This window comes from Eubalaena glacialis, chromosome 7, assembly GCF_028564815.1.
Source record: "Eubalaena glacialis isolate mEubGla1 chromosome 7, mEubGla1.1.hap2.+ XY, whole genome shotgun sequence".
Classification (NCBI taxonomy): domain Eukaryota; kingdom Metazoa; phylum Chordata; class Mammalia; order Artiodactyla; family Balaenidae; genus Eubalaena; species Eubalaena glacialis.
This window is the reverse complement of record NC_083722.1, coordinates 40,100,374-40,124,090: the sequence shown is the minus strand read 5'-3', so window position 1 is coordinate 40,124,090 and position 23,717 is coordinate 40,100,374. Positions and strand designations below refer to the sequence as shown.

Genomic DNA, 23,717 nt, shown 5'->3' with positions numbered 1-23,717 from the left:
AGGTGAGGGAGATAAGAGGAACAAACTTCCAGCTGCAAAAAAATGAGCCACACTTATGAAATGTACAGTGTGAGGAACATAATCAATAACTATGTAATATCTTTGTATGGTGACATATCATAACTAGACTTATCAGACTTATTGTGGTGATCATTTTGAAATACATAAAAATACCAAATCACTATATTGTGTAACAGGAACTAACATAGTGTTATTGTAGGTCAATTATACTTCAAAAACAAACAAACTCATTGAAAAAGAGATCAGATTTGTGGTTACCAGAGGCGGAGGGGGGAACTGCAGGAAGGCAGTCAAAAGGTACAAAATCCCAGATATAAGATAAATAAGCACTAGGGATGTAATGTACAACATGATAAATATAATTATCATTGCTATATGTTATATATGAAGGTTAGTAAGAGACTAAATTCTAAGAGCTCGCTCACAAGAAAAAATTTTTTTCTATTTCTTTAATTTTGTATCTATATGACATGATGGATGTTTACTAAACTTACTGTGATAATCATTTCATGAGGTATGTAAGTCGAATCATTATGCTGTACACCTTAAAGTTATACAGTGGTGTAGTATCTCAATAAAACTGGAAGAAAAAAAATAAGAAACATTCCAAGAACAGAGGACAGTTTCCAGACTAAAAGGGCTCCCCAAGGTTAAGCACAATATATGAGAACACAGGCTGAAATGCATCATTGTCATATTTCAGGACACTGGGGACACAGCAAAGTTACCAAAAGCTTCCAGAAAGGGAAAAAACAGAATTCATTCAAAGAACAAAGAATCAGAACAGCATCACATTTCAACATTTCCACTGAAAAACACAAAACAAAGGAACAGTGCCTTCAAAATTCTGAGAAACATACTTCCAATCTTCAAATTGCTACCTAACCAAACCTGGGATTATCAACTAAACACAAGAGTAAAATAGTTTCAGAATACGAAAGTCTCAAATTTTATCTCCTCTGCACTCTTAGGAAGTTTAAAAAAATGGGGTCCAGGAAACAGGGGTTCCAACAAAGTAGGGAAAGTATGAAAGAAATCCCCGGGGTACCAGGGGAGCTGTGCAGCAGACCTAGAGTTCTACCAGTCCAGTCATAGTGGGTCAAACACTGTGGAAGACTTCTTCACAAAGATAAAACCAACAGAACACCTGAAGTGTCTAAACCTACTGAGAAGAGATTCATAGATAGTAAGGAGTTTGAGGATAACTTAGTTTAAAAAATCTGATCCAGGACTTCCCTGGTGGAGCAGTGGTTAAGAATCCGCCTGCCAATGCAGGGGACACGGGTTCGAGCCCTGGTCTGGGAAGATCCTACATGCCACGGAGCAACTAAGCCCGTGCGCCACAACTACTGAACCTGCACTCTAGAGCCCGCGCTCTAGAGCCCGCGCGCCACAACTACTGAGCCTGCGTGACACAACTACTGAGTCCGTGCACCTAGAGCCCGTGCTCCACAAGAGAAGCCACCGCAATGAGAAGCCCGCGCACCGCACGAAGAGTAGCCCCCGCTTGCCACAACTAGAGAAAGCCCACACGCAGCAACGAAGACCCAACAATAAATAAATAAATAAATAAATAAATAAATATTTTTTTTAAAACAAAATCTGATCCCTATACAGAAAAAACAGAATTTTCTGTATATCCTGTATACAGATGTTGTCTACAGATGTTGAACTATAAGGCTGTATACCTGAAACTTAATAAATAAAGCATTTTAAAACTATCTAAGAAACTGAGCAAACCAAAAAATCAAGACAATGATTCCCCCTAGGGCAGCAAAAGATTGTGCAGAAAAGGAAAATGAATCCCAGTACACTAATGGCTCAAGTGTCAATAAGGATTTAAATAGTTAAAACAACATAAACACTGAAAACTGATTTAACCAAATCACAAATAATTAAAATGGGAGCATTAGAGACAGGGTGAGTGTAACTGAAAATTACCATGTGCTGGGTACAGCTCTAAATCTTTACACATATTAATTTATCCAATCCTCAGGTAAAAACTGATATTGTCCTTATATATAAGGAACCAAGGCACAGAGACAGTAAAATAACTTGCCGAAGGTCACACAGATAGTAAATAGCAGAAGCTTTGAACTTTGCTCTTTACCACCACATTGGCTCTCACAGAATAACATCCTCATCTCCCTGTGGGAAGTCAACAGATAATGGTCAAAACAGAAAAGAAAAGAAAAAAAAAATCAATAGAGGTAAAAACCCAAAAAATCAGCTGAAAGAATTTAAAAAGACTGCCTTTGGAAATGAGTAAGAAAAAAGGACTCTAGAATCCCTGGTCCCTTTTAACAAGCCTGTAGAACTACCTTACCCTTTAAACTATGTTCTTTTATAATGCAGATAAAATGAAAATTATAAGAAGAAAATGTACTTCCCTTTAAAAATATTTTTTAAGTGAACATTAAAATTCTTATTCAACCTTAGAAAACCGGACATACACACCAGTACAACAGAGGAAGAATCTCAAAACCAAGCCCAAATATATACATAAGCATTTGATATATGATAAAGAGAGCATTTCAAATCATTGGGGGGAAATGTGAATTTCACAATAAATGGGAAAACTGACTAATCATCTGAAAAACATGTTAGATATCAACCCCAGCACACTGCCAAATAAGTTTCATCTGTATAAAAAATTTATATGTAAATTATGCAATCATAAAGAAAACAGAGGTGAATAATTATATAACGATTAGGTGGGGGAAGGATTTCTAAGCATGAAACCAAAAGCAGAAATCAAAAAGGAAAAGACTGCTGGATTCAACTTCACAAAAATTCACCAAAAAACTGCTACACAGTTAAAACAAAAATCATAAACCATGTTAAAAGACAAACTGGAGGAAAGGTAAGTACTTAATAAGCTATTTTCCTTAATATGCAAATAGCTCACACAAATCAATGAAAAAAAGAATAACAATCCAATAGAGGTAGACAGAAAAACACACAAAAAAGTCACAGAAAAATACAAATGGCCTCAACAAAGCTGGGGGGCAAGGGGGGATACAAATGGCCAATAAGGATAAGGAAAGATGTCCTACCTCACTCATAATTAAAGCAATACAAATTAAAATGAATATATATTTAACCTATCAGACCAGCAACAATGTAAAGACCATTCTTCCATGGCTAAGAGGGTGGCAAAACAAGCACTCTTGTATACTGACAGTAAAAATGAAAATTGGTACAATAAAATTGGTACAATACATTTGAAGTGAATTTGATACTACCTATCAAAATTTATACTGGCCATACACCTAGCCCCAGCAATCCCACTTCTAGGACTGTATCCACAAGTTTGTATAAAGATACCTATACCAGAGCAGCTTTATAAAAGCAAATACCTAGAAACTAACTGTCCATCAGTAAGGAAGTGGTTAAACAAAATGTGGTCAGCCACAATGGAATACCATGTATCCATTAAAAAAAAAGAAAAATAATGTCCACATTGTAAAGGTAAACAAGCTAACCTAAGAACAGTATGTATAGTGTGATTCCATTTGTGTGTGTGTTTTAAAGTAAGAAGGGGATAAGACCTCTATACGTGAGATGGTGCACCTACGTATCCTGCTCTCTCAGTTAAAAAAATCTTGACAACTGAGGTGAATGATTGACCTGAAATGGCTTGGCCTAAAGTCCATACTCAACAACATATCAAAGTTTGTTTTAAAGCATTGAGGAGGGGAACATTTCTATATCCATGTAAAGGAATATTGTGAAACCTTTAAAATAAAAGTACAGAATCATATTTATTAAGAATGGAGAAATGGGGACTTGCCTGGTTGTCCAGTGGTAAAGAATCTGCCTTACAATGCAGGGGACGCGGGTTCAATCCCTGGTCAGGGAACTAAGATCCCACATGCTACAGGACAACTAAGCCCGCATGTCACAACTACTGAACTCATGTGCCTCAACTAGAAAGCCTGTGTGCCACAAACTACAGAGCCCACACGCTCTGGAACCTGCGCGCCACAACTACAGAGCCCACGCACCCTGGAGCCTGCGGGCCACAACTAGAGAGAGAAATCATGCCGCCACAACCAGCGAGAAGCCCGTGCACCGCTACAAAAGATCCCGCATGCCTCAACAAAGATCCGACGTGCCGCAACTAAGACCCGAAAAGCCAAAAATAAGTAAATAAATAAATAATTAAATAAATAAATCTTTAAAAAAAAAGAATGGAGAAATGGTCATATTTTTAAGTGAAAACAGACTACAAATAGTGTGTATATTGGTTGAAGGGTATCCCCCTGAATTCATGTCCTCCCAGAACCTCAGAACCATGATCTTACTTGGAAACAGAGTCTGTGCAGATATAATCAGTTAAGATGTGGTCATACTAGATTAGGTTGGGTCCTAAATCCAACTGGCTGGTTTCCTTCTAAGGAGACACATACCCCCACCCACCCACTCCCTACCCCCCCCCAACACACACACACACACACACACACACACACACACACACACACACACACACGGAAGAAGGTCATGTGACTTCTGAGACAAACTGGAGTGATGCATCTACAAGCCAAGGAACACCAAGAAACGCCAGGAGCTATCAGAAGCTAAGAAGAGGTAAGGAAGAATTCTTCCCCAAGAATCTTCAGAGGGAGCATAGCCCTGGCCATGCCCTGAATTCAGACTTGCAACCTCCAGAACTGTAAGAGAATAAATTTGTTTTAAGCCACTCAGCTTGTGGTAATTTGTTATGGCAGTCCTAGAAACCCATACAGTGTGTAAAACACAACAATCAGGAGCACAGACTCTGGTCCCAGGCTGCTTATACTTGAATCCTATTTCTACCATTTATTACCCACATAACTTTAGGTAAGTTATTTAACTTCACTGAGTCTCTAATCCTTTTCTGTAAAATGAAGATAACAGTATTTATCTCCCAGAATTATTATGAACATTAAATTATATATTAAACTTAATCACTTAAAACAATACCCAGAATATAGTAAATACTCCACTTTTGTAAAGCAAACACAGGTACACACACACACAATAGTATTAAAAGGATATAGATCAAAAGGTTAAAATTGCTTATTTCTGGGTCCCATGAGTATGGCTTATTTTTTTCTTTTTGGTATTTTCTAGCTTATATGCAGTAAGATCTAGGTCATAATACAATTGTTACTATTTTTTAATTTTAAAATATTTTAAAGGCAGTAGTTCCCAGTTACAGGCGTATGCAAACCCCATCCCTCAGCTAATGATTTCCACTACTCAAAGTCTGTTATCGAAGTATTTTTTTAATTAAAAAGCAAAATTTACTTTAGAAGATAAATGCTGACCACAAAGCATTTTAGAAGCACATCGTGTATCATTCAATCAATCATTAGTAAGCTGTTGCTACATAATAGGCTATGAATCACTGACCTCAAGCACAATAATTCAAGTTCAAACTCCTGGAAACACTGTACAGACCCGAGGCTCAAACATTTTAAGAAAACGTAACCATTCATTTTTAAAAGTGAGTCTTTTCAAACCCAGTACATAGTAAATTCAATGAGGCTGAGTTCCATATTTGGAATAAACTGCTACCCCTCCCAAGACATACATTAACTTTGGCAAATCATTAGAAAATCACTTACAAAATCAATTACCCTTCCATAGAGTGAAAAATGTATTAGTGTTATCTGTACAAGGTGGTTTAATAAAGAGTTAAAGTGAGTTTCAGTTTTGTGTTTTGGGTCCCTAAAAAGTTCAAATTATGAAATGTGTTCTCTGACAGTACCTCATAAGTAAATTCAGATGAGCTCACTGCTAGATAGTTTAACACATTTTGCTCTTAACACAGCAAAACAAAGGTTTAATAAGTATGTGTAATCACTAGATGAGAGTCTGTTAATACAGTGAAGGAATTTTACTATATTTGAAGAGACCAAATCCACCACTGCATGGGTTTTTTGTTGCTTTTCGTTGGTTTTTATTATGTTTTTTTATTGAAGTATAGTTGATTTACAATATATCAGTTTCACCACTGCATTGTCAATTAAAAAAGTGTATCTATTTGATCATCCTATCCAAGTACCTTGACAGCTAATTCACTGCCCACTGAAGCAAAGAAGGTGCAAGAGATATGGTACCCACTAGTCTGGATAGGAAGAATAATTATTCAAATAGCAATACCACTGCTATTAAAAGTTTGTATATACATTTAATTTTTTATATACGCATATACATATACACACATGCATAAAAAATTACCTGTGTATATGTACAAAAGTCTATAGACATGAACATTTTCTAAAAGGTACAGAAGAAATAATAGTGGCTATATCTAGAAAGGAGAGGGGATTTTTGCTTTTCACTATTCATCCACAGGTTGCAAATTAGCGGCCCAAGGACCACATCCCACCTACAGATGTAGTTTATTTGACCCACACAATGTTTTAAAAGTATTTAAAATAGTTGCCAACGTTTGAAAATCAGGAAATTTCCCATAAAAATCTGAATTTCTGGCTTCTCTTGAAAAAATGGAAAAATCTAAGAACGCTGGGCCCCCATTCCAGCGTGGCAATATTTGACTTAAGGCAAGTATCAGACATCCTCTTTATAAAAGGCAAGTGCTTTCTAGCTCACGCATACTTCAACTGTTCATGTCCCCCACCTGGCATCTATAAGCATTTTAGTTTGCAATTCCTGTTTAGACCCTTCTAAACTATTGGAACTTACTATGTGCTTATACTGCATTTTACAGTTTTTCCTCAATAAAAAATACTGGCAAAGATCCAGGAGAACTTCAGAGATTTTACAAAATATTTTTCTCCATTCATATCTAAATAACTGCTACCTAACTTTGACTAATACATTCTCTCATAAACTGATTACAAAAAATATTTAGTATGAGGAGACATGCCTGGAAAGGTAGGTATATAACAAGGTGGGGCCAACCTGCAGAGGGCTCAGATTGCTTCCAGAAACAATATTCTTGTTGTTACTTAAATTTTAATTTGCTTTCATGTCATGTATGCCCAAATTAAACCTACAAACCAAAGAGCCTGAAAAGAAGCTTAGTTTATAGAACTTGTTTCTTCTAACAGCACTAGACTTCAAGACTTCCATAAAAACAAAATCTTTATTCCCACCTACCTTCAGGTACTACTTCAACAAATATTTATTGAGCACCTACTACATACAAAGTGCTGCATCAGACGCTAAGGAAGAAACAAAGGCCGTTAGGGGACATTTTCCTCTCCAGGCTGTGTATCGTATATGATAACCGTTATTAAAAAGGCAAGAGTGCAGTTCAGAGAAGACAGCACTACCAAGAATTCGTGTCCCAATTTCAAAAAAAAACAATAGGACTTCATGAGGTATAAAGAAAGGAAATAACAGTATTCCAGGTAGAAGAAAAACATTAAAAATTGGGAAAGCAAAAGTATGTATGGGAAATGAGCAGCCAGCCAGCTAGAACGGGGCAGAGAGGAGCAGGATATCCATCACAAAAGATATGCTGGATCAATCTATGGAAGGTCCTGAATGTCAAGCTAAAGCTCTCTGCTCTTTACCTGGTCTGCAACAAGGCACAAAGGTTTCTGAGAAAAGAAGGGCCCTGATCAAAGCTGTGGTTCAGAAAGACTGACCTGGTAGGGGTATGTCCACAAAATGGACTGGAAGGAGGAGAACCTGGTGCAGAAAACCAATTTGGAGACTATTCCTATGTTACCCTGTTAAAGTGGTAACATAATCTATATAAGCTAAGGTGATGGCAAGGAGAATGGAAAAAAGAGACAGTTGGGAGGTGCACTGCAGAGTGGAAATGAGCTGGGTTTGGCAAATGATCTGGGGTATCCAGGAAAGAGAGGGCACTGGAAATAACACAGTTCAAGCATTATGTCTGGAAGACCACTGTAGCTATTAATGAAACAGGAAAAAGTCAGGAAGAAAAGCTGAAGGATTGGGGGCGGGGAGGACTGACCTTTTGAACGTACATTTAGTTTTTGGTGCCAATAGAACATGCATAAGTTTTTTCCCCCATCAGAAAACCTGGCACATTTTTCTGGCCCAATTTTCAATGGTAGCCAAAGCAAGTACAGTACATATTTAATACAAGTAAAGGATATATTTAATGCAGAGTCAATGAGAAGCCAATTCCAGAGCATATAATATGATCAAAATTAAACTCTACAGAATGAAGATGGACTCCCACCTCAACCATATGCAAAAATTAACTCAAAATGGATCAGTGACCTAATATAAGAACTGAAACCATAAAACGCTTAGAAGAAAACATAGAGGTAAATCTTCATGATCCTGGATTGGCATAAATTATTAGCTATAACACCAAAAGCACAAGCAACAACAACAAAAAATTAAATAAATTGGACATCACCAAAATTAAAAACATTTATGCATCAAAGGACATTAACAAGAAAATTTTAGAAACAATCCATAGGGGACTTCCCTGGTGGCGCAGTGGTTAAGAATCCGCCTGCCAATGCAGAGGACATGGGTTCGAGCCCTGGTCCGGGAAGATCCCACATGCCGCAGAGCAACTAAGCCCGTGTGCCACAACTATCGAAGCCCGCGCGCCTAGAGCCCGTGCTCTGCAACACGTGAAGCCACCGCAATGAGAAGCCCATGCACCGCAACGAAGAGTAGCCCCTGCTCATCGCAAGTAGAGAAAGCCCACGCACAGCAACGAAGACCCAACGCAACCAAAAATAAATAAATAAATAGATTTTTTAATTATGAAAAAAAAAAACCCACAGAATTGGAGAAAATATTTGCAAATCAAATATCTGATAAGGGTCTAGTATCCAAAATATATAAAGAATCCTTATAACTGAACAACAAAAAGACAAACAGTCCAGTTAAAAAACCAGCAAAGGACTTTCATAGACATTTCTCCAAAAAAGATATACAAATGGCCAACAAGCATATGAAAAGACATTCAATACAATTAGTAATCAGAGAAATGCAAATCAATCTCACAATGAGGTACCGCTGCAGACTCACTATAATTTAAAAAAGGAAAATAAGTGTTGTCAAGTTTGTAGGAAAACTGGTACAGACCCTCAAGCATTGCTAGGGGAATGTAAATGATTCAGCCACTGTGGAAAATAGTCTGGTGGCTCCTCAAAAAGTTAAATATAGAATTACCATATGACCCAGCAATTCAACTCCTACATATATACCCAAAGAAATGAAAACAGGTACTCAAACAAGTATACCTAAACGCATGTTCACAGCAGCGCTATTCACAATAGCCAAAAGGTAGAAATGGCTCAAATGTCCACCAATGGATGAATGGACAAACTGTGGTATACACATACACTGGAATATTAAACAGCCATTAAGAGGAATGAAGTACTGATACATGCTATACACAACACGATGAAGCTTGAAAGAAGCCACACACAAAAGGAAAAATATTTATGATTCCATTTATATGAAATATCCAGGATAGATACATCCATAGAGAAAGAATTCAGATTGGTGGTTGCCAGGGGCTGGGGGGAGAAGGGAATGGAGAGCAACTTCTTGATGGGTGCCGAGTTTCCTTTTGCAGTGAAGAAAATGTTTTAGCTAGACAGAGGTGTGGTTGCACAACATTGTGAACACACTACCACTGAATTGTTCACTTTACTGTGGTTCAATTTTATGTCAATTTCAGCCCAATTTTTTAAAAAACCAACAATATTCCAAAGCAAAAATAAAAATAAGCTCCATCTCTTGTCACTTCTGATCCCATTAACCACATTCTTGCCAAGCCAATCTTCCAGACAGCTCTGCTCCAATTGCTCCTTCCTGGTTTCACTCAAGAAATATCCTCCACCTAACATTACACAACTTTTCCATCAATTCAAATCCCAACCATTTCAAACCTTCTAAGAAAGCAACCTACCCACAGCAAGCACTCAATATTTGTGAATCACTGGTTCTGTTTGATTCAGTCCATTCCTACCTGTTCTGAAATTTTACTCAGTTAATTCAGCATTAACATATGAATGCTGCTTCCTTATTATCCCCAAACTTTTTCTCATAGTTTCAGGCATGTTCTTTTCCTGTTAGAGAGCAAATTATGACAGAGGCTGTCTTCTGCTTTTGTATTACACTATTTGCCAGGGGTCTATCCAAAATACGTTTCTTTAAATACTGTCTGGTTGAGGGAATTCCCCAGTGGTCCAGTGGTTAGGACTCGCTTTCAAGGCCGGGGCCTGGATTCAATCCCTGGTGGGGAACTAAGTAAGATCCCGTAAGCCTTGTGACCAATAAATAAATAAATAAATACTGTTTGGTTGAGTTTTTGCTGTTATGTGCTAGACAAACTGGGGTGGGCGAGTCGGAAGACAAGAGATGGTAAAGAAACAACTCCACCCACCCTGGCGATAATGGAGATTAGTTCTGACTTGATATATAATCAGAAATGCAAGTGCCACAGCATTTGAACAGTAAAAAGACTTCCTGCAGGACAACAATGTGCTTTTTACCGTGTTCCTTTTAAAACTAAAATGAATCTTGATGCTCTATTTGTAAACTATTTTATATTATACCCAGAGTCCCAACCTGTGTGTGCCACTCAAAAAAGGCCAAAAAAAGTGGGAAAGAAGAAGGTCCAAACCAAGAACTCCCAACCTTCTTAAAAATGCAATGGCGTGCACAACAGTCTGTCATTGTTACGCAACCCTTCCTACTCTCTTCCTAAAGCTGCTGCTTGGCACACATTTTTAAAGGAAACCATTATTAATATCATGTTTTATCTGTCATAAAGAGACTTTTCCTAGACGCATACATATAAACCAGAGAGTGGATCAGAAACTCATTTAGCATGCAGGTGACTGAGAAATGGATTAAGATCAGGCAGAGGAGGCACTGTGAGATCAGATAGGATGTACAACTGATTTTCACATCCAGATTCTGATTTCACTTCATTGCATAGTGGTTATACCTTCATTTTATCCAGAAGGGTGCCTCTGACAATACTGAGAAAGTCAATAGGACATTATTTTACAAAACTGTTTTTCCTGAGTTATTTTTCTAGAAAACATCTGTTGTATCCATGATGGGCGTGTGTAGTGTTCCAAAAAATACACGCTGCTTCCCGAAGATACCTGAAGGCAACCTAGGATGTTGCAAAACTTTTGCAGTTTTGCACCAAAACTGCAAAGCACTAGCTTAATGAATAGGAGGGACAGAAACAACCAACATTGTCTATATGCTGGTCAAAGATAATTTACTTACCCCTATAATGAGAAATAACTCCTACGTTAACATTCTCTAAAAAATCTACAAGTGTTATTTGCTTCTTGTCACAAACACTAAAGAATAACTCACTTTGAAAACATAACAGAGACAAGTGACTTTGAGGGCCACAGCTGAATTTAAAATCTCATGTAACGCTGAACTGTAAGTTTAAAATTGACTAAAAATGGTAAATTTTACGTTATGTACATTTCACCACTATTAAGCTCTCCTCTCAATCCTGTTGGTTTCCACTTAAAAATATATATAAATCTATCAGACTACATTAAAGAGTGAGAAACCATTAAACTGAATTTGTTAAAATGACAAATGGTTGAAAATTTCTAGTGATTTGTATTAATAGAAGCTTTCTGACCTCTTAAGGAACGTGTTTATTAGATATTCTTCATCTCCAAGGAGGACACAAGCAAATGAAAAAAGATTAATTACAGTAAGAAAGATTCAGTTTTGACATAATTCTAACTAGAAAGGTAATTAAACACTACCATAAGGTATCATGCAAATCTCTGCCCTCAGGGATGCAAGAATAAGCTATCTTGGAAGGGTTATATGCAATTTTGCAGGAAAAACTGGAATGAACTAGAGACTCTTAAGCCCGCTTCCAGTTTTAGAATTCCAAGTTCTATACTCACAGCCCAAAAGTGTCTTTGCAAGACATTCCACCTATAGAAAGTTATTCTAATCTATAAGTCGTTTCAGTTTAGCTTCAGATATTGGGTTCCTTCACCACACCATTTATGCACTTTATGTACTTACTTAGGAACTAAAAATTAACTACTTTTTTAAGAGTCAGTTCCACCAATCTCCAGCAGCATAGCTGCCAGCTCAGGTATAAACAGTACAAAACTGAAATAATACTGGGTTCTAAATTAAATAGAAATATCTATATAATGCATATCCAACCTAAGACAAAAAAAAAAAAATCTATGTTTACATGGTAGGTAACTTATAAGGCCAAAACACTCAATTTAGCCAATTTTCAACAGCTTCTTAAAAAGTTGTTTGTTACCAACAACAAAAATAAATTCTTACTTTTGAAAACAAACCTTTCCAAGTAGGGTTTCATTTTAGAAGACTCGTGGCCTTCATTTTAAAATAATCATTTTTATTTTACCACATTATTTTTTAACAATCACTAGACAACTGAATGGTGGTTATTTATTACAACCCAAAGCAGGCACTTATAAAGTCACAGGAGGGTTAATCATCTCAAATTCAACAGGTTAACCACAGCAATTTGAGAGAAATTTTGGCAACCTGTACCGGGACTATCTCGACAGTTTCCAAAGTCAGACATTAAATGACACTTAAAAACAATACATTTCTATGTAAAATAGATAGCTAGTGGGAAGCAGCCGCATAGCACAGGGAGATCAGCTCAGTGCTTTGTGACCACCTAGAGGGGTGGGATAGTGAGGGTGGGAGGGAGACCCAAGAGGGAGGAGATGTGGAGATATATGTATATGTATAGCTGATTCACCTTGTTATAAAGCAGAAACTAACACACCACGGTAAAGCAATTATACTCCAATAAAGATGTTCAAAAAAAAAAACATTTCTAGACTTTAGATATTTATTTAACACACAAATATTTTGACCAGGTATGCATTCATGTATGTATTTTAACTAGATTTTATTAATTATGATGAGTATTTGTTTAAAACAAAGACAAATTTAGCCAGGTCAACATAGGAATCAAAACACAATATTGGATTATGAAACTAACTGCTTTCATTAGAAAGAAAAGCATAACAAGCCTTACTTCCTTCAGTTCACAAATTTTTCATTTTATAATCAAAGAAAAGAAAGAACATGACTTCTACAGTCAAAAAATAAGGTAACGTACTTAAAGCTGAGTTATCACTTAATCGCCTGGATTCCTAAGAAGCTACTGACTTCTGTTTTAAAACCAGAATACATTTTTTAATGGCTCACTCCTTTGTTCAGGAATGCTGATATCACCTTGTTTTACACAGAGATAACATCTCATCAGAACACATGCTACACAGTGTCATTGAGCTTAATAATTTTTATATAAAATTCAAATAAAATTTTTATAATGCAACCATAATTTTTTTTTTTTTCTCATCCACACTGGGCCTCACCTTTCACAACACTTAAAAACAAACAATCTTAGATGTTAAACACACACACCTCAAGCATATAAAATTCATTACATTGTTTCTGTAGCCATTAATAATTGTACTAATACTGACTCTAAAAAACTAAAAACTTATTAGGGCAGGATTTAAATGGTACAACTCACAAGAGGGTGGGGAGAAATAATGATCCTCCCCTACCAAACTGGCAGCAACAATATACCAAGTCTCTTATGCTGAACTAGTGTAAACAAGGAAGAAAAGGAGCTGGGAGTGGGAAGCAGGCAGGCAAGGGTACAACCCTCCTCAAGATATAGCTTTACTTCTAAATCTCACCAGTGTAGCACCTCTTCTTGGTGTTTTCAATAACCCCTGTCACTCTCTATTAAACACACAGGCTGGTGTTCAGAAAACTACTGCAGGCTGTAGTCCCTGTCTGAGATCATCCCGTACATAAAAGATACAAGTGGGGATCACAAATGCTTCTTTAATTATAAAGACTATTAATTATAAAGACTATCTCCTGCATTCAAAGAGTTTTCTAAACATCTAGAAACTCAATCCCACTCTTACTATAACAATCAACTTTAAAGATAAACAACAGGACCTACCAATGATGCTGCACAGAAAAAAATTCACACGTCACCACAGCTATAAGGCTCCCATTAATAAGATGGGCATCATTCAGGATAGGGCTCGATGAGTAACGGGATAAAGACTAGGCTTACAGCCTCTTTTTCTGGCATTGCTTGAGGCATCCAGTGGACAGGGAATAAAGGGGAGGCTGGTTGTATAAGTGATGCCAAGAGAAACAAGATTCCACATGCCCAACACAGAGAGCAAAGGGCAATCATCTCATGGCTTTCCGACCAAAGAAAGATGAGTTGTTTCACCTGAAATCCTTTCAAAGGAAGCCTAATGGTCTCCACTTGATCACTCACCCTGAGTGAACTCAACAACCCCTCCTCAAAGAACAAAGGGAAGCCTTGCTTATCAAAAATAGCAAGTGCTCCACCCAAAGCCAAGAAATACTCCTTTAGTCTAAGTTGTCATGGTCTTCTGTCCCAATTCAGTCTTCTAAAAGGAAACTCCAAGCCAAAAATACTTGGTTCCGAGCCTAAGTCAAGTTCTCCATTTTCCCAAACATCTACCAACCAGCTTTCTTTCCGGTAAGCCCCTCTGGATAAGCCCCTCTCCATTCCCGCATTCTGGAGCCCAGGGTTCCAATCCCCTCAGAAAGTTCCCTCCCCCAAGATAAGCTCTCTCCTTCACTTTTCCTAAGGTTTTTCCCACACCCTGCCCCAGGTCTAGCACTCCCGGTCCTCCATTAGCGGATCCCACTAGTACATCCCACCGCTCCCTGGCACAGCTCTTGGGAAAGTCATCTTTCTTACCGTACTCACTTGTCCTCCCCCATAAAGTTTTTCCCTTTTCTTTATCTGTCCTCGAATGGACACACACACACACACACACACACACACACACACACACACACACACATATATCTGCTCTTCTCAGCTCTTAACTCCCAAGTCTCAGCCGCGCGCCAGGTTCTTGCATAGTACCTAATTCTCTCCCTCAGTTTCCCCTCATCCCTGTCATCCTCAGCCCCTAACTCCATACCCCAAGCTTTTGCCCACTCCCCAAATTCAGATTTTCTGTGCTTTTTACTCTTAGCCAACACCACAGCGCTCTTCCTCACAGGTCGACCCCGTGCCTCGATCCTCAAGTCTTTCCCCCTCTTCCCGCGTTCCTCGGCCGCTAATACTCCGCAGAACCTCAGGAGTAACCCCCGCCCATCTCCCTTCCGCCTCTCCTGCCCTCCACGGACCCCAACTCTCCTCATACATCCCCCTCCAGCCCTGCTCGGCCCCCAAATTTCTTCCAGGCCCCTAGGGTTCCCCACACTCCCTCCCCGCCCCGGAAAGGGGGTACCGCTCAGTGCCCGACCGTCCCGCCCGGTCGCCGAGCTTGGGTGTCCCTTCCTTTCCCCTCGGGGCCCCGAGGCCGCTGCCACGGCTGGCGCGGCGGGGCCGGCTCACCAGTTGGTCATGTCCAGGAAGAAGGCGCAGCCGGCCGGGTTGAGCTGGAAGCCGAGCAACCGCTGGAACTCGGAGATGAGCACGTCCTTGTCGGTGGTGCCCAGGCAGCTGAACTTCTGCATCAGCTCGGGGTCCAGGTCCACGTCCATGCCCTCCATGGCTGGGGCCGGACACTCGCTTCCCCGCCTCCTCACAACTGAGCCGCCGCCGCGCCGCCGGGCCCGGGGACCGGGAGGGGGCCCGCTGCTAGCTGGCGCCGCGACCCCGCTCCTCAGAGGTAGGCCCCGGGCCTCTCACCGCCTCATAGGGGTAAACTCACTCAGCCACTCACTCACTCTCGCGCTCCCCCCCCCTCCCACCCCCCCAGTGCCGCCGCCTCCGCCGCCGCCGCCGCCGCCTCTAGCTTCTATGCCGCCTCCGCCTCCTCCCGCGCCGCGCCCACTGCGCAAGCGTCGCTCGCCTAGCCCCGCCCCTTCCTCTCCCGGAGGCCCGCCCCTCTGTGGCGTCAGAACCCCGTGACGTCCCCCGCGTGACCTCACCGCGGTGGAGCGAGGGGTGGGCAGTGGGAAGGAGGAAGGGGACGGCCGGGCGGCGCGGGGAGGTGACTCCTGGCCTGACCTTTTCCTCGCCCCGCCCCCACGCTGAGGGGGAGGAGTTAAAACCCGGGGTTGGCGGGGAAAAGCTCCGGGATTTTCTTATACGACAACGGCAGCGTTTGGGAGGTGAGGAAACTGAAGTCGGGGAAGAACAGAGGCCAGGGCAAGGTCAAGTACCAGATGGCACACAAGACCCAGTCCTCCGAGCCAGGGCTTTGCCCCTCGCTCTGGAAGGACTTGTTTGCATAAGTTTCTAGAGCTGGTTTCCCAGAGGGATAATGCCCTAAAATCCTAGGCTCCCGGCCACCCTCGGTGATGATTACTCCAGTTTACCCGTGCTGTTTCTGTTATGCAACGGTAGTCTCCAGTTTCCGGAAAGTAAGGGAGGCCTCGATACAAACGTCAATCACAGGTCCAGACGAACACCGCATATAATCTTACACCCACTCCGTCAAGACCAACCCTCTCAAAATAAAGGTTAAGTCCCGAGAATTTGACATTGCCTTGTTAAGTTTTTAGAAGGCAAAGTGTTACGGTACATATAGTACACCTAACTGTTCAAGATCAAAGAATGAGAAAGGATGCATAGGGACCATCTTGTCTACCTTCATTCCTTCTTTCACCACGATTTGCCTAACACATCCACACGGGGAAAAGACGAATAAGAAACGGTCTCCTGCCTTCAAGTGGCTCTTTGTCTGTCTTACAAATAAGGAACGTGAGATCCAGAAAGTTTGCATGCCTTGTCCAAAAATACAGAGCAGCAAAACTAGAACCCATCTTTCATTCCTAATGGAGTATGTTTTCCATTAACAATTTCAACAAGCAGACAACTAGAATAAGTGACCAGTAGTATCCGGGGTGCCATGAGATTTTGGAAAGGGAAAACATTCTACCTCCTTCTGTCCCACTACCAAATAAGACTAAAACAATGGCTTTAAAAGCCTAGGTTCTGGGGTCACACACATTGGAGATTTAAATTCTCATTTTGCCCGTTATTGGTAATCATAGTGCTTTCCCAGATAGGATTGTTGTGAGGATTAAATGAGGTAACAATATATAAGCTCGGTACCCTGCCTACTCCATAAGAAGCACTTAAGAAATAGTAACTAGTATTCTGGCCATAAACTTGAGATGACTGTGGGGTTAGACAGTGATACAAGTAGGCGGGGATTACTTCTTCACCTGGTCCCTCTTCTACTTCACTTCCCTTGCTGGTCCTCCGTTAAAATATGAAATATGTGCCCTTTCTCTTTTCTTAATAAGGGACCATCCTTTCTCTCTCCAATGATTTTTTTCCTCCAACAGGAGTATTTTATGGGAAACAGACACATTTAACAGCATACTTACAAACTCGTATTAGACATTAGTTATAAACATTTTATAAGAAACTGTTCTTGGGTCTCTAAGATCTCTGTGAAAGCTTAGATCATTGCCAGGGCCTAATTTTTGGATGGCCAGAATGTTGGAATATTTCACTACTATTAAGGAAAATTTAGTGTCCCTCAGAGGTGAGCACATACTGTCCCAATCTTTTGGATGATGGAATGGGAACACAGAAAGATTATAAAAATCCCAACATTAGAGCTGAAAGGAACTGAGACTGTCTAATCTAACCTCCTCGTTTTACAGATGAAGGAGTTGAAACCAAGAGAGGAGAATTGATTAACCCAAAATCACACAGCTAGTAATCACAGAAATCCCCAGTCTAGTGCTCTATCCACTATATCCTGCTACAATTCCCTTTATACTTTGAGTTCAATGTGGCCTTACATACAAAATAATTCGAAATGCAGATCCAAGACCTGATTTGATGTTAGACTATACACTTTCTGGAAGTGTTTTAACTTGCAACATTCGTGGATTAAAGTTGTGTTGACCAAGGGTCTAAAAGAAGAAAATGTTATTGGAATCTGATGATTCTATTAGAATGCTGACCCAAAGGAAATTAAAAGCTCTTGGCCAACCCCATGCAGTACTAGGGTCTTAGCTCTCACCTAAACAGCCCACATAATACAAAAAGATTCTTGCAAATAAGAGACCCAAATCAGTTCATGATGGGCATTATCTCAAAGGAGTATAACTACTCCTCAAATGAATTCTGAAACTTTCTGGGGACATTTTTGATTCTCATGAGATTGGGGGTGGTATTAATTCCTGGCCATTAATTCCCTGAGGACCAGAAATGCTAATCATCTACAATTCTTGGGACAGTCATGCCCAATAAAAAACTGTCCCATCCCTTGGGACTTCCCTGGAGGTCCAGTGGTTAGGACTTTGCGCTTCCATTGCAGGGGGCACGGGTTCGATCTCTGGTGGGGGAACTAGGATCCTGCAAGTTGCACAGTGCAGCCAAAAAAAAAAAAACTGTCCCATCCCTAACCACTGTGTACCCCGACCAAGGTGGCTGGCACATTAGATATGAAGAACCAGCCCACCCCGACTCCCCCATGGAAAAATTCTTTTGTGGGGGTGGGATATGAAATGGAGGAAACCGAGGTGTTACCCAGTCAGGAGAGTCTCAGAAATGTGAATCTCCATTTGAGTCTGAAGGGTTATATAACAACACCTGTGGTCCTGCCCTGATGGCTCTGCAGCTTTGTTTTGTTTTGTTGGGAAGAGGGCCTGGAGAAGGACTGGTTGAGAGGCAAAAGGACAAGTTGCTGAGCACCACCCTAAGGAAGGAAAGCTGACAAGCACTATTCCAAAAGGGCTTCTAGGCACCATCTCACGTCAGGCAATATGCTCGAATATGCCACTGCCTGGAATATGCCCAAGACCTGCCACTTTCTTTCCAAATTTCTTGAGTTGGTGATCTTGTGTAAAAAATTTGGACTAATCCCAGATCCCCAGACCAGGTCAATTTCAGGGTTTCTTAAGGAAGTTAAGGCATTCTGTCATTCAGAAGTTGAAAGTCTAGGAGAAAAGTGATTCATTTCACCAGAGCAGCCTAGATTGCCTCCGTATCTCCAAGTCCTTAAGATTCAGACTTGCCAAGTCCAGCTAGTACGAAGATTATGCCACAGCATAACTGATTCAGAGAATAAACAGAGTCCAAATTGATGTTAGGATACATTATATGATAATAGCAACTTGTAGGAGAAAACTTTTGGGTATACATCCAAACTATGATGACCTCCTTTCTCTTCAAACCTTTAACAACCCTCTAGTTGGCCCTCAGCAGCCATCTCTGACCCACATAACCATGTCCCTTAACCTTCATTGATTGGACAAGAGGGAGACACCTGACCCAGGATAAGCCAATCAGATTCTCCCTCTCTCAGGAATTTGGAATTGGAACTCAATGGGTTGGTGGAATAGGCTGCCAACTACAAATTAGCACTTACCATCTACCTCTACAAGGATTAAATCATGAGCCACTGCAGCTGCTGACCTACAACACCCCCTGAAAGAAGTTCAGGGTGGAGATCAGGAATGAGGCACTCTGTGCTCTGGGAAAAACTGGCAGAACAGATCTTCAGATAGGTATTTTCAGGAGATTTTATGAGCCCAATTTTTGCATCTCCTCGTATCTAGAAAAGCACTAAAATCATTAACAGTGACATCTGCTCCTCGTGACTAGCAGCAAGCCTCTGCCAAAATGTGTGCTTGAGTTTGCACACGCCCCCTTCACTAAAATCATATATAACACTGACCTTCCGCCTACCTCTTTGGAGCAGTTTCTCAGAGCTGTCCGAAATGCTGTCTCTTGGGCTATTGTCTTCATTTTGCCCCAAATAAAACTTAATTCACAACTCTCACGTTGTGCATTTTTTTTCAGTCGACAAGGCCTAGGCTGTTTACTTAAAAGTGAATGACAGAAATACACGAAATGAGATGATCTTTGTGGGCACCCATGAAAAAGAGATAATGCCCACCTGCAGTAAGAGAGCCATAAAGCAGAAGCAAAGATAAGAGACCTGAAGGCGTGGGAGAAAGACATTCCTGTCATCCTGAGTCCTGGTTGTTCAGCTTCCCTAGATTCCATGGGATTCTCCAGGCTCTATTCAAAATACATTATCAGGACTCCCCTGGTGGCGCAGTGGGTAAGACTCCGCGCTACCAATGCAGGGGGCCTGGGTTTGATCCTTGGTCAGGGAAGTAGATCCCACATGCATGCCGCTACTAAGAGTTCGCATGCCACAACCAAGACCCAGTACAACCAAAATAAAAAATTATAATAATAATAAATTTTAAAAATACATTAGCTCCTGGATGAAGTCAAAGAAAGAATCAAGTCGTTAAAAAAAAAGAAGAAAATAAAGTGATTATTTGATTTCTAGATAGAAATGGACATCCTACTCTTAAATATAATGGAAACCCCTATAGGAAAAAAGAAAAGAAAAAGAAAAATGAGGACATAGACAGTTCACAAAAGAAGAAATACAAATAGCCAATAAACATATTGAAAGATGTATGCCACTCATAGATAAAGAAATGGATTAAAACAACCATAAAGTATGATGTTTGCCTAATCAGAGTGGCAAAGCTTTGAAAAACGTATAACAGCTTTTGTTGGCAAGAGTGTGGGGAAACAGGTAGTCTCAAACACCACTGCTTCTAGGAATGTAAATTGATATAATTTTTCCTAAAGGTGAGTAGATGTGAATTTAGATGAATTGGCATGAAGAACCTTTAATGTATTCATATACTCTAGCCCCAAAATCCCAGGTTTATAAATAAGCTTTTCATAGAAGTATTATAATACGTATAATAATGAAAAGTTAAAAAGCTGGAAATAGCACCAATGCCCACCAGTAGGAAAACTGCTCCAAAAAAAAAACAAATGTGGGCAGGGATGGACAAAATCCTTACTTTGTTTTTTTTCACTAATATAGTTCAATATGAGTTTTTTTTTTAATTTATGTGTTTTATTTATTTATTTTTGGCTGCATGGGATCTTCGTTGCTGCACGCGGGCTTTCTCTAGTAGCAGCGAGCAGGGTCTACTCTTTGTTGCAGTGCACAGGCTTCTCATTATGGTGGCTTGTTGCAGAGCATGTGCTCTAGGTGCGTGGGCTTCAGTAGTTGTGGCACGGGGGCTCAGTAGTTGTGGCTCGCGGGCTCTAGAGCGCAGGCTCGGTAGTTTTTTTGTGGTATACGGGCTTAGTTGCTCCGCGGCATGTGGGATCTTCCCAGACAAGGTTCGAACCCGGGTCTCCTGCATTGACAGGAGGATTCTTAATCACTGCGCCACCAGGGAAGCCCCAATATGAGTTTATTTTACTTCTTCACATTCTCACTCCCCATGTCAGCTGCCTTAAACCTTGTAAGCTGCGAAACCTAGGAAGCAGATAACAGTCAAATGACCTATTCAGTTGAGCAAGCAAATGTCTGCTGGCTTACTATGAGCAAGGCTGAGTTAGGGACATTAGGTCAGAAAGAGAACCTTCATCCTTGTGCTGTGTGAATATAGACAAACTATCGATACTTACTTTTAAACCTCAGTTTCTTCATCTCTGTATAGAGAACGCTGCAAAAAATCACCAAAGTGGAGTGAAGAATAAATCAAACAAAAGAAAGAAAAAAATACTTGGAATTGAACCTACAGGTACAATTACATAAACCTAACCACAAGCCAAAACTTCCATGTCGTTCTTATTTCCCAAGATTGGAAGTTTAAATGAGATGGGCATAAGTGATTGTAAATGTTACATGTTAAGGTATTACAGGGCAGTGGGAGAGACAAAGACATACATTTCTGTAAATAACTACATAAACATAGCCAACAGTGCAAAGCAGCATATGTTCAAGTGCCAAATGAGCAGTAGACAAAGACATGGTAGGACTTGGGAGGAGGGAAGAGTGGAGGGTGGGCTGGGATGCTCAGAGAGGACTTCAAGCCTACCTTCCCCAGGCCATGGGTGATTCTCCACATGGTTTGAGGAACAGGCTGGTGAGGGGACACATTATGACAAAGTCATTTAAGCATTTGTTGTTTTAATTAATATGTGTAATTAATAAAAAACATAACAAAATTTACCATCTTAATCATTTTTAAGTGTACAGTTCAGTAGCTAAGCATTTCCACATTACTGTGCAACCAATCTCCAGAACTGTTTCATCTTGCAAAACTGCAACTCTGTACCTATTAAACAACAATTCCCCTTTACCCTCCCCACCCAGTTCCTGGCAACCATCGTTCTCCTTTCTCTTTCTATGAATGTGAGTCCTGTAGTAATCATACAGTATTTGTCTTTTGTGATTGGCTTATTTCACTTAGCATAATGTCCTCAAGTTTCACTCATGCTGTAGCGCACGTCAGGATTTCCTTCCTTTGTAAGGCTGAATGATATTTCATTGTGTGTATATATCACTTTTTACTTATCCATTCATCCATTGGTGGACATTTGGGTTGCTTCTACCTCTTGGCTACTGTGAATAGTGCTGCAGTGAACATGAATGTGCAAATATCTCTTCGAGACCCTCCTTTCAGTTCTTTTGGGTATATACCCGGAAGTGAGATTTCTGGATCATATGGTAGTTCTATTTTTAACATTTTAAGGATGCTCCATACTGTTTTCCATAGCACTTGAACTATTTTCAATTCCACCAACTGTGCACAGGTGTTCCAATTTCTCCACATTCTTGCTAACACTGTTTATCGTCTGGGTTTTTGTTTGTTTATTTTATTTTGGGGGGTCTTTTTTGCCGTGCCATGCACCATGCGGGATCTTAGTTCCCCAACCAGGGATCAAACCCATGCCCCTGCATTGGGAGCATGGGGTCTTAAACCCTGGATGGCCAGGGAAGTCCCTATTTTCTGTTTTTTGATAGTAGCCATCTAATGGGTGTGGAGTGATACCTCATTGCAGTTTTGATTTGCATTTCTGTGTGTACTGGAGGGAGCGTTCTCTCTGGGAAATGAATGGGTGCGGTTGAAGAGCAGCCTCCTGCAGTGAGGAGTACCTCTACTTTCAACATCCATCCAGAGCATGATGGGAAAGGACCAGATCCCTCACATTTGGGGTTTTTCCAGTTCCTCTACCCTATTATTCTACTCAAGAGATACAAAAACCGAAAGCACCAACCTGTTGTACTATTGTACTATTTTTTCTTCTGGACAGAGCATCTGATGCCCTGGGTCTCTTTTTTCCTACTGTGGTGAATGGGACAATGGAAAAGAAAACCTGTCTTTATCTCATGTCCCTCGGTCCCTTGACCTAGATACATCCAGAAATAGTCCATTCGTTTCTTCTTTTTTTCTTCTTCTTTTCTTGATCCCTTTAGTTTACCGGAGCCAAAACATCTTCTAAGAACACACCAACTGCTTACCTCTCCCTCATGTAGAAAAACCACTCACAACTCCTCTTGTTCATTATAATCACTCTTTGCAGTCTTTCTCCAACTGGGTCACAATGTGTAAAGCATCTTGCTGCCTGCATCCTAAGTAGAGGTAAGAAGGAAAAGGAGGAAAAGGGGAACAAATACATAATGAACCCTTACAATGTGCCAAATGTCCATCACTGTAAGTACTTTGACACATTTAGTCCTCACAACAAAATGAGATCAATATTATTATTACTGCCACTTTGAAGATAAGGAAATGGAGAATGAGGGTTTAAATAATGTGTCCAAGGAGACACAGATATTGAGAAAGCCAGGATTTAAGCCCAAAGCTCAGAAAGAAACCTGTGCCCTCCTCATTACTCCAGATTTCTTTCAGTTCTAAGGAGTTTACCTCTTCCCCAGGTTCAACTTGATTGTGTTTCTATGGAACTCTCATTGCTT

At 40.4% G+C, this 23,717-nt stretch overlaps 1 protein-coding gene across 2 annotated transcripts in view; it reads right to left on the bottom strand.

Moving 5' to 3' along the window:
* ILRUN (inflammation and lipid regulator with UBA-like and NBR1-like domains) overlaps positions 1-15,734 on the bottom strand; it is a 114,641-nt gene extending 98,907 nt beyond the window's left edge. For both annotated transcript variants that reach the window (XM_061196365.1, XM_061196366.1), the window contains exon 1: positions 15,392-15,734. In XM_061196365.1, the coding sequence (XP_061052348.1) occupies positions 15,392-15,549 (158 nt within the window). In that variant the 5' untranslated portion in view covers positions 15,550-15,734. The remainder of the gene's footprint in view (positions 1-15,391) is intronic.
* Between the last annotated feature and the right edge of the window lie 7,983 nt (positions 15,735-23,717).